At 36.1% G+C, this 15032-nt stretch overlaps 1 protein-coding gene across 2 annotated transcripts; it reads right to left on the bottom strand.

Moving 5' to 3' along the window:
* Positions 1-361: 361 nt before the first annotated feature.
* Positions 362-14226, bottom strand: cyp19a1a (cytochrome P450, family 19, subfamily A, polypeptide 1a). 2 transcript variants are annotated; one of them, XM_067419591.1, is made up of 9 exons: positions 13855-14226; positions 12967-13117; positions 10041-10195; positions 9673-9849; positions 7381-7495; positions 7053-7164; positions 6409-6571; positions 2622-2863; positions 362-1100 (listed from the first exon to the last, which is right to left on the bottom strand). In XM_067419591.1, exons 1-9 carry the CDS (start codon positions 13949-13951, stop codon positions 867-869), a joined length of 1446 nt encoding a protein of 481 aa, XP_067275692.1. In that variant the 5' UTR covers positions 13952-14226; the 3' UTR covers positions 362-866. The 2 variants fall into 2 exon arrangements, with proteins under 2 accessions (XP_067275692.1, XP_067275690.1); XM_067419589.1 differs by having other exon boundaries at positions 13859-14226.
* Positions 14227-15032: the final 806 nt, after the last annotated feature.

Here is a 15032-nt window from a genome sequence, read left to right as displayed (position 1 = left end):
CCAAAAAGAAATTCAAAACCTGTAATGTTTGAAAGAAAACAAGTTGACAAAAAGATTGATTTGGTTATAATATAGCATAATGAGAGATTTACAAGCAATTTTAAAAAGGATGGTCATTTTTGAATGGGGACTCAAAAGGTGTTATAGGCAGAAGGGTTAAATGTGGGTTCAACACAGCAGAAGGGTTAAATGTGTTTCTGTTTTGCACTATTTTGCTTTGTACTATCCTTTAAACACAGTAACATTACATAAACAATTACAATAACACAATTTGAGTATACTTTATTACCAGTAAAAAAAAATAAAAAAACAGATGTATAGTTCATGTAGTAGTTCACATGATGTGACAATATCATACATTATTTCAGAAGCAACAAAGGACATGGTGAAAAAAACAAATGAGCTAGGAGGAAAAATTTGCCTACGTTCCCTCGCAATATTTCCGATTTCTTTGCGAGCGAGCACAGTTTCTTGGGGGAATGCAAAACTTTTGTGAGAACGCTAAAATCATTGAAATATATTGTTTTCTCCTTCTCATATTTTCCCCATCACCATGTCCCTTTAGGGGCTCCATACATTATAACAACAATTACATTTACACTGAATACAAATTTAAACACAAATATCCAAAAGACTGACAGCTAAAAGCGGTAGATAAATACATGGCAGACTCTTAAAAATAAAGGATATATTTGCATCTGTTGTTCCACTAGGAACCTTTAACATTCATTGAATTTTGTTGAAAGGTTCTTCAAACTGAGAAAAAAAAATGGTTAGGCCTATTTTAAGAAAGGTTCTTTGGGGAACCAAAAAAAGGTTCTTCTATGTCATCGCCTATTTAAGAGTGTACATTTGCCCGAGGTAAATCAGAGAGCGTTTCTCGGTATGAGCTGCACGCTGAGGCTCGAGGGATCCTCCACCGGCTGCTGCGACAGGTTGTTGGTTTGCGCGATGCTCTCTACAGTGCAGCCCTTCACAGGACACACGGAGAAACGAGACAACAGCGTCAAAAGAATGGACTTCATCATCACCATAGCGATGTGCTTTCCCACACACGACCGAGGGCCTGATCCGAATGGCTGAAAGAAACGGCTCGGCACCTATATAGAGAGAGACAGAGAAAGGTATTACACTGTTGGTGTTAGCATGGTCACAAAGCATTATTTCCACTTTTAATGTTTTATATATGTAACCCCTCCTGTTCGGACCGGGACTCAAACCCCGGTCTGCTGACATAAGAGTCAGACACTCTAAGGCACTTTTAGGCTAAAGGCTGCAACCTCTAGTGTCAGTCCCTAGAGCGTCTCTTGAGCTCAGAGGAGTGAGGTTTACTCACACAGCAACTACTAGCTGGCCTCTGTTACATATAGGCCTATATATAGGCATTGTTTAGGCATTGTTTATTCAGTAAAATAGCTTGTGTTATAAAGGATTGTAAAAGGTTGCGCCTTTTTGTAAATAATTTTCAAATACACACTGAAAAAAAATGCTTATATATATATATATATATATATATATATATATATATATATATATATATATATAACAGGATTTTGAACAGGATGATGTCCACATTTTTCTTATTTTGTTAAAATATATATATATATTTTTTAATTCATTCTGAATACTGCCCTTCGGAAGCAACAGAAGATACTTACATGTTTCCCGGAAGACAAATTAAGTACAATTTACCTTGATTTCAAAATCTAAAAGTTTTTACCCCCCTGCTCGTCATGCATTGTGTTTCCTTCTGGAGCATCAGTGAATGTTTGAACCTTTTTTATAGACGTTTCGGAGTCCCTCAATCGTCCTCAGTGTGAAAAGATGGATCTCAAAATCATACATTCACTGCTGGAAAGGGTTCAAATATGCAAAAGATGTATGGAAACTGAATATTTTGCAGGACCTGGAGTATTTTTCTGAAGAACACTGGCCAAATTAACTGCTCAGGACAAACAATGGCTCGCGAGTCACGGATCATCCAGGAAACAACACACAGTATTAAGAATCAAGGGGGCATAAACTTTTGAACAAGGACATTTAAAAAAAAATGCAACTTTCCGTCCACTGGAGGGCGCCTATTCTAAACAAAGGCGTAGTTTGATGACGCCAAGTGTGAGTATCTTGGGACATGTGGTCTTCACCTCACAGCCGGTGGAAAATATGACTCGGGCAGAAATCACATTCATGGATGCGGTTATTAACGTTACTGTAGTATGAACATATTTCGCCGGACGCTTCCGGTTATTTCCGCTCTTCCGGTTATGATTATGAGGTAAAGCAGCTCTGTTTATCATATTAGATACATTTAAGTGCATTGAAAATTATGTTATGATGTTATGACGTTACATGTTGCGTGCGTTCACATGTTCACACTGCTAAGAGTAAAGCAAAATTCTCACAAAGAATTGCGAGAGGTATGTAAACTTTTTTATTAATTTTTCTATTATAAAATCATAGTTAAATAGCATAGGATTTAAATACAATACTAGTGTTAGATTAATATTATTAGAATAAATCATTCATATTTATTTAATTATTTGAATGATTGGAATTTTGAATGGAAACTGTTTGTGAGGGCATAAAGGACAGTAAGAGATTTTATAATAATAAAGACTCACATTCTTCTGGAAGTTGTCGAGATTGAACTGATTCGGTTTGGGGAAGAAATCGGATCGGTGCATTCGACCCACGTTTAATATGATATTTGTTCCTTTCTTCACTCTGTAGCCCTCAATGACATCATCATCCAGCGCCCGTCGCATGGTGAAGTCCACGACCGGGTGGAACCGGAGCGACTCGTTGATAAAACGCTCCAGAATGTTTAACCTGGACAGATGTGAGTGAGTCAGGCTCTCACCAGCTACAACACACAAACAGAATATAATGTTTAAATAACCAGTTTGAAACAAAACACCGACTACACAATCAAACATGAGTAATTCATCCAAAACTTTACTTAATTTCATGTCATTCCAACCAACAAAAATGGTTCATGGTACTTTAATGTTGTCTTTAATGAAGTCTGTCACAATATGGAAGAGGGTAACAAAAAGATTCAAAATGTTTCTTACAATGGGGCTAAAGGCTCCACGGGGTAAAAGGCACCTTTGATTTTGTTTTCCTCTAAAGATGGCACAAAATCTTGCCTCAGCAATTTCCAATACATCCACTTTTCAAGATGCACCTGGAAATGTGTCTGATCTCCGATGTGATCTCAGGCAGCAACACAATTTGATTCTGCGCTCATATGTTTTTAAAAATGTTGTAGATTTAAGTAGCAAATACGAATCGCTAAAGTTATTGAATATATTTTGAAACAAAGGTATTGTTACTATTTGTCAGTTTTGTTCAAGGTGATTAAAGCAATAGTTTTCAATAATGGGAAGAATATGTAAAAGTATGGTATTTGAGGTAAAAGGCATCATATTTAACATGATAATAAACGGCCGGCTGACTTTTCCATTTGTTGACATGACATGTTTAGATTCAGATTGTAAATATAATATATTAAGTTGGGTGTCCACCTTAGAGATAATCACCACATTTATAATGAAACAATCATATTTCACCATGTGGGTAACACTTTATAATAACTCACGCTATGAAGCATTAATAAAGTGTTAGTAAATAGTTAGTTCTTCATTTATAAAGCAATACATTTACATTAAGAGGCAGTTTATAAATATAACTATAAATGCTATATTCTTGATTTATAATTATATGTATAATATTTTTAATAATTGTCTTTTCATACTTTATGAATGATCAATTTATCATTTCTACATTAAAGCTGCAGTCCGTGACTTTTTGCACTCTAGTGGTTAATAAACAGAACTGCATGCATCTTGTGGAAGAACAGCCGGAGCTACTTCTCTCTGTTCATGTCTATGGCTGATCACGCAGGGACTGTGCTCCTCCGCAGCGGTACCTACCAGTCTGGCCTGAAATAGTCCCAATATAAATACTTATTATAAGTGTACCGTAATGATTCAGGGTAAGACAAAAACACGGTTTGGAAAATGGATTCATGTTGTACATTCTCATTATATAATTTTTGTAAATCTTGAACACAAAAAAAGTTACGGACAGCAGCTTTAAGTATTACATTATTTACAAACCCGTAATTTAGGAGTTGTCAGTGGTTCATATGATCATTTAGAAAGTGTAAGTAAAGGGTTAATAAATTATTTAAATGTACATTTATACATCTTACTATTTAGACATATAGTAATAGTTACTCAGTGTGCTAATAAATGCCTTATTAACATGTATTCCTACTGTAGTTCATGATTAATTCAGGTAGTTATAAATAGTAGTTGTCAGTTAACTATTTCTATATCTAAATTGAGGACTATTTATGCCTCGTAAAGCTTTTACAAAGGCTCAGTTCTCTTCTGCGCTGCTGTTCTCTAATGTTTTAAAGTCAGTACTGTTTTGACACTGCAGAATATTTTTGTATTTTTTTGTATTTGCCACTCCTGTTATCCAGTGTAATCCACTGGTACAATTTTATTTAGCAATGTTACCTTTTACATAAAGGTATTTTTATATCAGATTGCAGAGGCTTAGTTTCATTTGACTGCAGTTATGGTTTCTGGTGGTCTACAGGAATAATATTTTCTATGACACTGAATAGGTTTAATTTAAATTTGATATTAAGTTACTAGTTGTACATTCTCCATTTTTGCATTTTGAAATAAATATTTATATGTGCTATATTCTTCTGTCTTGTGTTTGTTTCCTTTTTCTGTTCCGAAGAGAACTGAGCCTTTGTAAAAGCTTTACGAGGCATAAATAGTCCTCACTTTAGATGAGCTCACAGAAATAGTTAACTCACAACTACTAAATGTTTTATAACAACCTGAATTAATCATGAACTACAGTAGGCATACATGTTAATAGAGCATTTATTTACACACTGAGTAACTATTACTATATGTTTAAATAATGTGATGTATAAATGTACATTTAAATAGCTTATTAACCCTTTACTTACCCTTTCTAAATGATCATATGTACCACTGACAACAACTAAACTGCTCTGTTAATAATGTAATATTTAATTTATAAATGATAAAATGATAATTTATAAAGTATGAAAATACAATTATTAAACACATTATAGATATTCTTATAAATCAAATACAAGGCAGTTATATCTGTATTTATAAACTGCCTATTAATGTCTATTAATTCTTTATAAATGTCAAAATGACTATTTACTAATGGTTAACTAATGCTTCAAAGTGTGTAGTTATTATAAAGTGTTACCAAGTTAGGACAAACTAATAATGAACTGCACTTTTAAAGCATTTATTTATGACTTTATTTTTGTTAATGTTTATTTTAACATTTACTAATGCATTATTTAAATCTTGTTAACATTAGTTTATGCACTGTGAACTACCATGAACAAACCATGAACAGCTACATTTTTACTAACTAACTTTAACAAAGATGAACTAATGCTGAATGGAGGAGTTGTTCATGGTTAGTTCATGTTAACTAATGCATTAAATAATGTTAACTAATACAATCTTATTGTAAAGTGTTACCAAAAACATTATTGTAGCAAAACTATTTGTATCAATACTGTGTGCCTTTTGCTGCCTGCTGGTGAGCCTTTTAGCCCATGTGTGGGGTAAAAAGCCCCCCTCGCCACCCCATACATTTTTAAGATTTATAAATTAAATAAACCACTTTTATGATTTATTTTTGCACAAAATCTGTTGCTCCATAAAAGTTCTCTCTCTCTCTCTCTCTCTATATATATATATATATATATATATATATATATATATATATATATATATATATATATATATATATATATATATATATATATATATATATATATAATACTTTTTTTTAAATTCTCTTTCTGTATATCATTCACTATAGGAGTAGTTTGATTTAGCCCTGTTGTACCCTACCAGAGAATATTTTATATTGTAGGTTTAATGACATGATGGTGAGTAAATGATTTCTTTAAAGAACGAAAATTAAATGCATGACATTCATGTTTCACTAGAAATATTAAAATATATTTTAGTTTTACCATTAAAAGCTTAGCGTGTTTGGCTGTAGGTCTACATTTTAATCATTTTTCAAAGACATTAGAAGTAATTATGAAATGACATATGAAGTTCTAAAATCTTCATCTGCTTTAAGTCCTACCTCAAAAAAAAGCACTCTGAAGATCAACTGATTGCATTTAATATAAACTGAAGCTATAATACATTTATTTAATTGTAAATAACATGCAATTAAGTTAACATTACATTCATTTAGCTATTTATTGCATAATATTATTATTACTAAAATCTTTTTCAAAGTATGCTAAATTGAACTTTTCACAGGGGGTGAAACAGAATGAATGACTGAATCTTGTGTGTGTGCTCAGACCTAAAACAGTTTCCATTTCCTGCAGGATCTTCAACTCGACGTCCGGATTCTGTTTGAGTAACAGCAACATGAAGAACAGACTGACAGAGAGAGTATCTGGAGCCGCGATCACCATCTCCAACACACACTGCCTGACGTTCTCAGCACTCAGCTCACCGTGGCTCTAAACACACACAGGTCAGTCATTCTCGTGTGTGTGTGTGTGCGTGTGTGTGTGTGTGTGCGTGTGTGTGTGTGTGTGTGTGTGTGTGTGTGTGTGTGTGTGTGTGTGTGTGTGTGTGTGTGTGTGTGTTTTGTAACATATGAGGACACAAATGTGTGTAATGACATGGGTATGACATAGGTATTACAAGGAGACGGTGAATATGAGGACATTGGCCATGTCCCCACTTTTCAAAATGCTTATAAATCATACAGGATGAGTTTTTTTAGAAAGTAAAAATGCAGAATGTTTCCTGTGATGGGTAGGTTTAGGGGCAGGGGCAGTTTAAGGGGATAGAAAATACGGTTTGCACGGTATAAAAACCATTACGCCTATATGGAATGTCCCCATATGTTACAAAAACAAACGTGTGTGTGTGTGTGTGTGTGTGTGTGTGTGTGTGTGTGTGTGTGTGTGTGTGACACTGGCACGTCACATTCACCTGAGCGAATATCAACTCTGCTGTGAAGTCGAGGTGGTCGAGGTTTTCGGCATTTGTCAGCTGAACTTTCTTTTGCTCGATCAGACCTGTGATGGCGTCCTGTAACTCCTGACTGAAACACACACATACACACTATAAATAAATAAAACACCCACTATAAATAAATACAAAATTCACTTTACAATTCAGATAAGAGCTTTTAAAGCTAGATGCAGCATTTATTACAGTATTCCTTACAAATAAAATCACTGTGGTGATAGTTATCTTAATCATATAGCATGGTATTTACATACTTGTCCAAAACAACATGGCACTATTATGAACTCACGCGTCTCGCTTGTGCTTCTTGTGCAGCCAGTCCAGTCTGAAGTACACATCAGGTTTAATTAAAACTGTCTGCCAGGTGTCAAAATATTTCTGAATCTTCTGAAGCAGATCGCATTCTACAACACAGCAACAAGACCCCAGCAGTTAAATATGTAATTTAGCGAATCTTTGATATATATCTGCTGTTAAAAAGCAATAATAACCATATGATCACAAACAGTAGAGAGAACATCATGCCCTTAGGCACATGCTTATACACCGATCAGGGATAACATTATGACCACTGACAGGGGAATTGAACAACAGTGATTATCGCTTCATTACGGCACATGTTAGGGGGTGGGAAATATTAGGCAGCAAGTGAACATTTTGTCCTCAAAGTTCTCGATCTGCAGTGGTCATCAAAAGTGGTACAAGGAAGGAAGAGGGGTGAACCGGCGACTGGATCATGGGTGGCCAAGGCTCATTGATGCACGTGGGGAGAAAAGGCTGGCCTGTGTGGTCCAATCAAACAGACAAGCTACTGTAGCTCATATTACTCAAGAAGTAAATGCTGGTTCTGATCGAAAGGTATCAGAATACACAGTGCATCGCAGTTTATCGCGCATGGGGCTGCAGACTAATCAGGGTGCCCATGCTGGAAGGAAGCTGTGTATATTATGCAATATATTATACAGTGAATGTGACTTAGCCAAGTACAGCATGCTGGAACGACCTTCCAAATAAACCCCCCAGACTTGACAAGTTTACATTTCCTAAAATCAGTGGGAAATGATAGTTGAACACCGATTTCTACGTAAGTGTTCACCTATCATCTCCCACAGATTTTAGGGATACGTTATAGGTAGGGCTTAACTACTTAACCCTGGGTTTAAGCCTACACTTGACTTAAACTGTAAACTTATCCCTCAAATCTGATTGGTTGATTGGAATGTTGTTCCAGCATGCTGTACTTGGCGAAGCTATGTTCAATGTAGTTCACTGTATTGCATAATATACCAATCAGACATAACATTATAACCAGCATGGGCGGCCTGATACTCTGTGGCTATGGTTAGGACTACATTTTCAGACAGGAATGTTGTTCAATGTATAAAATCACAGTGACCGTCAAGATGCATAGTATATAAAAAAGAAACATGTCCTTCAACCAATACGCCTATATAGGTCGTTTGTCACTTCCTTGAAATACGACCCATAAGATCGTTTACTAAAGTTGCGCCCCTATTGACAATATTTTAATTCATTAAATATGACGCACAGGAGCATTTTCTAAAGTTGTGCTCCTATTGACAGCAGGACACTTTCATTTTAAAGCATTTTTCCCTTTAATCTGCATAATATTTCAGGTTTTGCATAGCTCACTTGGTAAGGCATTGCACTATACAACAACATGTGATCATGTGATCGTGAGTTCGATCCCAGGGAACACGTGCTCATAAAGTGTGTATGCACTATGAAACAGTGGGTAGGTTTAGGGATGGGGTGGGTGTATTTGTATATTAAAAACAATATTTTTGCTAAATGGAAATATGACAAATGGTGGTAAAAAGTCCACACATTGCATTAAAATGAAGACGGGTTTTGATTGGTAAAGACAGTCATACGTCAGTTCATGACGTCATACGCAACATGACACTGTCATGACATATTTTTATGCCAGCTAGAGGGCGCATGACTTTAAAATTTATATATAGGTCGTAAAAAGGTGCTTGAAAAACGACCTATAGAGTCATATTTTTTTGGATAACAGGTTGATATAAAAGGGTTTCACTTTATTTGATGGTCCACTTGTCATCTAACTCTCATTAGAGTATTAGTCGACTGTTAGGTTATGGTTAGGTGTTAGGGTTCGGGTAAGTATAATAAGTTGACGTCGTTGCAAAGTTACTTATAATCAGTAAAAGTTTGGTGGACCATCAAAATAAAGAGTTTGAAGATATTAAGCAGGCAGTCTACTTATACTCTAAAAAAAAAAAAAAGCTGACATGTAGTAGAAAAATGACTTGTAGTCGGTAGAATGTCTAAAGTGGATCATCAAAATAAAGATTTTAATAATAAATGAAGTTAATATAGATTTTATATAATCTATAATATAAATGCACTTCCATTCAAACGACTGGAGTAAGATTTCACTGTATGGACAAAACACTTCTTTTGTGTTTTGTGTTGTGGGGAACTGTCCTTTCTAGCCAAACTTTAAAACAAGGCATTGCATCATACAACAAAACACATACTCATACACATACTTTTTGTAGCTGTTATGTTAGTGCAAGTGTTCCTCAGGACTGACCATTGAGAGGGACTCCTAGAAACAGTCTGTTGGAAATGTCCACCACAATGCACCGCAGTAAATTGAGAATGTCCACCTGTCCCCGAGCATCCGTTAGCCGAGACAGATCATCCAGGTGTGTGGTTGTGGAAGTGGTGCAAATCTCCAACGTTCTCTGAAGCCCTGGACCTGTTAGAGCTGATACACATGCACACGTTTAGCACCTCTGCTAATACAAAACAACAAAAAACAAGACAACAACCATGATATTACATATCCAATAGCAAAAGAGAAAGGATACTAGATATTTGTGACGTCAAATGTGATCATGCAAATCAAATCACCCTATGCACATTCAATACCTTGCATATTACCAAAAGCATGCCCACCTTTAGCATAAAAGGTGCGGATTTTTTTCCAGAGCACCACATTTGAGTTGAATATGATGCCCTGTTCATGCATCCCAATACACTGCAGACCTAGTTTGCTCCCAAAGCGTGAGGTGTACAGAGATCTCCTCAACACATGATACACAGCAGATGACCTGTGACGCACACAGCATCAGAATCATGTCATGCCACATTTGGGTTCATTTATCCTGGAATATTGTGTGAATGGTGTTGGTATGTTCTGTCCCTTGTGAAAGAGACGTTTCATTGTTTGTAGTGTAGTTCAAAACTTAAGAGTATATTTAAAAAAAAAAAAAAATGTACTAGCAAATAATACAATATTGATGAACTATAAGGTCACTTGAATCTATTTAAAGAGAGCACACTTTTGTTTTACTTTAGAGTATCTTTTAATCATTATGTTTTAACCCTTTAGGCGCCAGAGGTTTTTTCCTAAAACGTTTGATTTTGGCATCTTAATTTCAAACGGCTATATCTTAAAAGTGATAAAAGATAGAAACTTGCTGTAAATTAGAGAAATATTAAGGAGGACCCTAATTTTATGTAGAGATTACATTTCCCCATCTAATTTGCATATTATGACGTCATAACGTGGGGGCGATCTTGGATTATAGAATTTTCATGAAAAGCCACATGTTTAAATGATAAAATGCAGCACTTCTTTCCCCCCAAAATGTCCCTCACCTTCTGTGTGCTATATTGCACAATACTGAATGTTCAGGTAAATAGAAAATAGTAAACAAACTGTGTAAATCATTACTAATAAATGGTAGAAACAAACCGAATGCATGCTGTAGAGATTTTCCATTTACTACATACAGTAAGCACTCTGATTCCATATATAGGGCACATATATATTATATATTATGTATAATAGCCCCTCTGCCCCGTGTCACAGCGCGTCTACTCCCGTCCAGATCTGCCTCACGCGCCGCCGAGTCTGCACAGCCTGTTATTGTGTTACTACACTGTTATTGTAATTTTGACCCCCCACCCTGCCTCCAGGTTTCCCTCGAACTTGCTTATGAATACTTCGACCTCTTCTAACATACCCAGTGGCATTAGATAAAGTCTTCACCACAATACTGTCGCCGCGATCGCGGAGATGCGCGCGGTGAGAAGACGCGCGCTTCATGGTGAGCGCGGCAAAAATCTCCCGCGGCCGCCGCGTTCTCAACACTAACACACCTGCTAACTTCACGATGAACATTCGGACCCCGGGAAACATTATTCCCACCACTGACATTGGGCAAAGGACCATCTACATTGGGCAAATGATTCACCATCTGTGCTTAGTGTAACGTTAGGTTTAGTTTCACTTTCAGAATCACCGTCATCTCATATTTACCTTCAGAATCAGGGTCCGCGAATAGAAGACCCAACACTTCATTGTGGGTAAGCTTTATTGATGCCATTAGAACATAATAATAGTAATAATAATCTAATGCAAATACTCGCTGACATTGACAATGCTCTGATAAAACCGCTCACTCGCACGTCAGCTCCGCTTTTGTTTACACTGATTCAATGCGCTCTTGCTCGTATATTTTGTATAGATTAATGATGTTTGTATGAGTCAGGGATGAAGTACGACATGTCTACCATCTAGTGGAGGGGAGGTTGAATGAAATTTGACACCCTATTTGACAAAATCGGCCGTTTTATTCAGTGACGCATCTTGTCGAGTAAACTCGACCGTGGCGCCAAGAGGGTTAATAAGCTTTTGTCATACCTTAAAATACATGTATTGTATATGTTGACTAACATACTAAAGCTCATGCAAATTATTAGTGAGTTACTCGTTATTGCATGTAACATTAATATCTATGTACTTGAAGGGTTTGTTCACCCAAAAATGAAATGTATGTAATTAATGACACCCTAATGTCGTTCCACACCCGTAAGACCTCCGTTCACCTTCAGGACACAGTTTAAGATATTTTATATTTAGTCCGAGAGTGTATCCAAGTGTATACACTATACTGTCCATGTCCAGAAAGGGAATAAAAACATCATCAAAGTAGTCCATATGTGACATCAGTTAGTTAATTAGAATCTCTTGAAGCATCGAAAATACATTTTGATCCAAAAATAACAAAAAATACGACTTTATTCAGCATTGTCTTCTCTTCCGCATTTGTGTTCAAACCTCAAATAAAGATTCAAACGGTTGTGAATCAGTGAATCGATCAATGATTCGGATCGCATGCCAAACTGAACTCACGTGACATTGGCGATCCGAATCATTGATCGATTCACTGATTCATAACCTTTATTGAAGGTTTGAACACAAACAAGGAAGAGAAGGCAAAGCTTAATAAAGTCGTAGTTTTTGTGATTTTTGGACCAAAATGTATTTTCGATGCTTCAAGAGATTCTAATTAAATAACTGATGTCACATATGGACTACTTTGATTATGTTTTTATTCCCTTTCTGAACATGGACAGTATAGTTTGCATACACTTGGATACGCTCTTATATAAATATAAAATATCTTAAACTGTGTTCTGAAGGTGAACGGAGGTCTTACGGGTGTGGAACGACATTAGGGTGAGTCATTAATGACATATATTTCATTTTTGGGTGAACTAACCCTTTAATTGCAACTTAACTATAATGACAAACATATTTAAATACATGACATACAAGGTTCAATATAAATTATATAAAAGTATATTTAAAGCATGTCAGATGTACACTTTAACCATTATGAAGTTACATATAAAGATCTATTTATGAGTCCTACTTAACTAATTGAAATAAATATAAATATAAACTATACAATAATTTGTTTAATTGTAAATGTGTCTGCAAAGATCAGTTCACACTTACCAATATTTTTTAATGTATGCTAAAGTGCACTTCTTTTTCACAAGGGGTGATGACGTGTGTGTCAGGACTTACCTGCTCAAGATGAGCGTTTCCTCACCGTTGATCCAGACCCGCACAATGTCTCCATATTTGCTGTTGTAGTAGTTGCTGGCAGTCCCGATCCCAGTCCAGATAAACCGACAGTAAGAGAGAAAAGGACCAAAACCCAGGAGGAAACAAGGACCTGAATGAAACATTGCAGCAAACAAGTCATTGACACGTAACATGATATAACTCAATTAAATCAGTTTCTTGCAACGTTTTTATGACCTCATTATAACATAATTATATATTAAAATGACACCATTGTTCACTAAAATAGTTATTACTACTGTAACTATTATTACACTTTTTTTTTAAATCATGTCTCCAATTGAAAATTTTCTAGTGACTGATCATCACATCAAATATTTTCAGTTGGCCGAATTGAATTTCTGATAATTTATGTAATTTAACATTTAAATGTAAAAAAAAATTATGTGATCTGCCACTAGAAAATTTTCAATTGGAGACCTGATTTTTTTTTTCAGTGTAGGCATTTAGCAAAACAATGTATTGCATTAATATTGAATGTGCTTACAGGTGTCAGTTTATAGTAATTTTACATTTTGTGAATAATCCAGTTAGAACATCCGTTTTATGTTTTTTACATTTACATGTTTCTTTACTATTTACCCAAAACGTAGATAGCATAGTCACTAACAAATGATTAAAAGGCAAAACACCACATGATAGGAGACTGTGGTGTGCCACGCAGCTGGCACTCGTGAACGTTAATCACCGGCCCGCTCTCGCGGTCCCTCGCCCCGCTGCTTGCCACACCACAGAGACGTAACCATTTGAAACCATCAGTTCAAAAGTGAAGAACATTCAAGAACATTCTGCAAAATAATAAAGGACAAAATTTCAAACAAACCCTACCAACCCGGCACATGAGATTTCTCTGGCTGATGGTGTCGGATGGCCAGAAGCAGGCAAAGTAACAGCAGCAGTAGTGTGGCTGTGGTTCCACACACATTGTCTTGGGTCCCTTTAGTGCAATTATGGGTCCCTTCGACCAGAAGGTCAGCCGCAGCCTCGCCAAGACGCACCGGCTTCATTCCACAGGGCTGGAGCAGTTCAGCTGCCATGAGAACAGATGGGGAATTACTGCCGTTTCAACTCTAAAGCAGCAGAACTGCCGACATACACTTTTATATCTGAGTGGTTGCATGGGGTTGCATCAGGATAATTCAAAAGTCAAAATAAAAACTCAGCGTAACCTTGTGTGATGCTCGCGTCCTTGCCGTTTCAGTTTCCAAAACATTATCATGACACTCGAACTCTCAGCTGTGCCTAACTCATTGCTGCGTTTTCATAAAGACATCAAAGACTTTAAGAGATATAAGACATCTGTGGCATGGCCTTCAGTCCTTCTATGGGGCTACAAAAGGGGCATTTTTATTTGGTGGTGCCAGCTTAGATAAAAAGCATACTTGGGGTCACTGACTTAAACCCAATGCACCTGTTTGTGAGGTATTACTGAATGTTTGATTTTCTTAGCAAATAAGCAAAATTTTCCTATGGTGGAAAATAAAACAGAATTTCAACTTGGGGTAACACTTTACAATATGGGTGCATTAATTTATATTAGATCATTCGGTAACACTTTATTATATTGGCTGTTTATTAGTACGTATACAGCACATATTAATGCCTTATTCTGCATGACCTTATTCTACATACCTTGATCCTACCCAATACCGAAACTTAAATGCTACAAAAATTACCTTACTAACTATTAAGCATTAAATTAGGAGTTTATTGAGGCAAAAGTCCTAGTTAATAGTGAGTATGTGTTTCCCATACTAAAGTGTTACCGATAATTCTTTACCAATGCACAGTTAAAGGGTTACTTCAGTGATTAGCATATGGCTTTGTATCAGTAGAAACCCTGGAGTATATTCAAATGATTGTGCTTGCCCTCCTCATATCCTCCTGAGACAAGAGATTTATGCATTTTATTTCTGGATAAATTCCTCCTATGATTGAAATTGACGATATTTGCATCATAGGAGGAATGTTTGGAATAAGGCTAAAGACTACAGCCAGCAGAGGGA

Source organism: Pseudorasbora parva, chromosome 16 (genome assembly GCF_024679245.1).
Source record: "Pseudorasbora parva isolate DD20220531a chromosome 16, ASM2467924v1, whole genome shotgun sequence".
Lineage (NCBI taxonomy): Eukaryota > Metazoa > Chordata > Actinopteri > Cypriniformes > Gobionidae > Pseudorasbora > Pseudorasbora parva.
Note: the sequence above shows the minus strand (reverse complement) of the source record. Positions and strands in the feature narration are given on the sequence as shown.

Coding starts and splice junctions, on each gene's coding strand:
- cyp19a1a (XM_067419589.1), bottom strand. CDS start 14,063: ATGGCAGCTGAACTGCTCCAGCCCTGTGGAATGAAGCCGGTGCGTCTT. Junction 7,496..9,672: donor TCTAGGAGTCCCTCTCAATG/GTCAGTCCTGAG, acceptor GCTGTGTTGTAG/AATGCGATCTGCTTCAGAAG. Junction 1,101..2,621: donor TCGACAACTTCCAGAAGAAT/GTGAGTCTTTAT, acceptor CTCTCTATATAG/GTGCCGAGCCGTTTCTTTCA.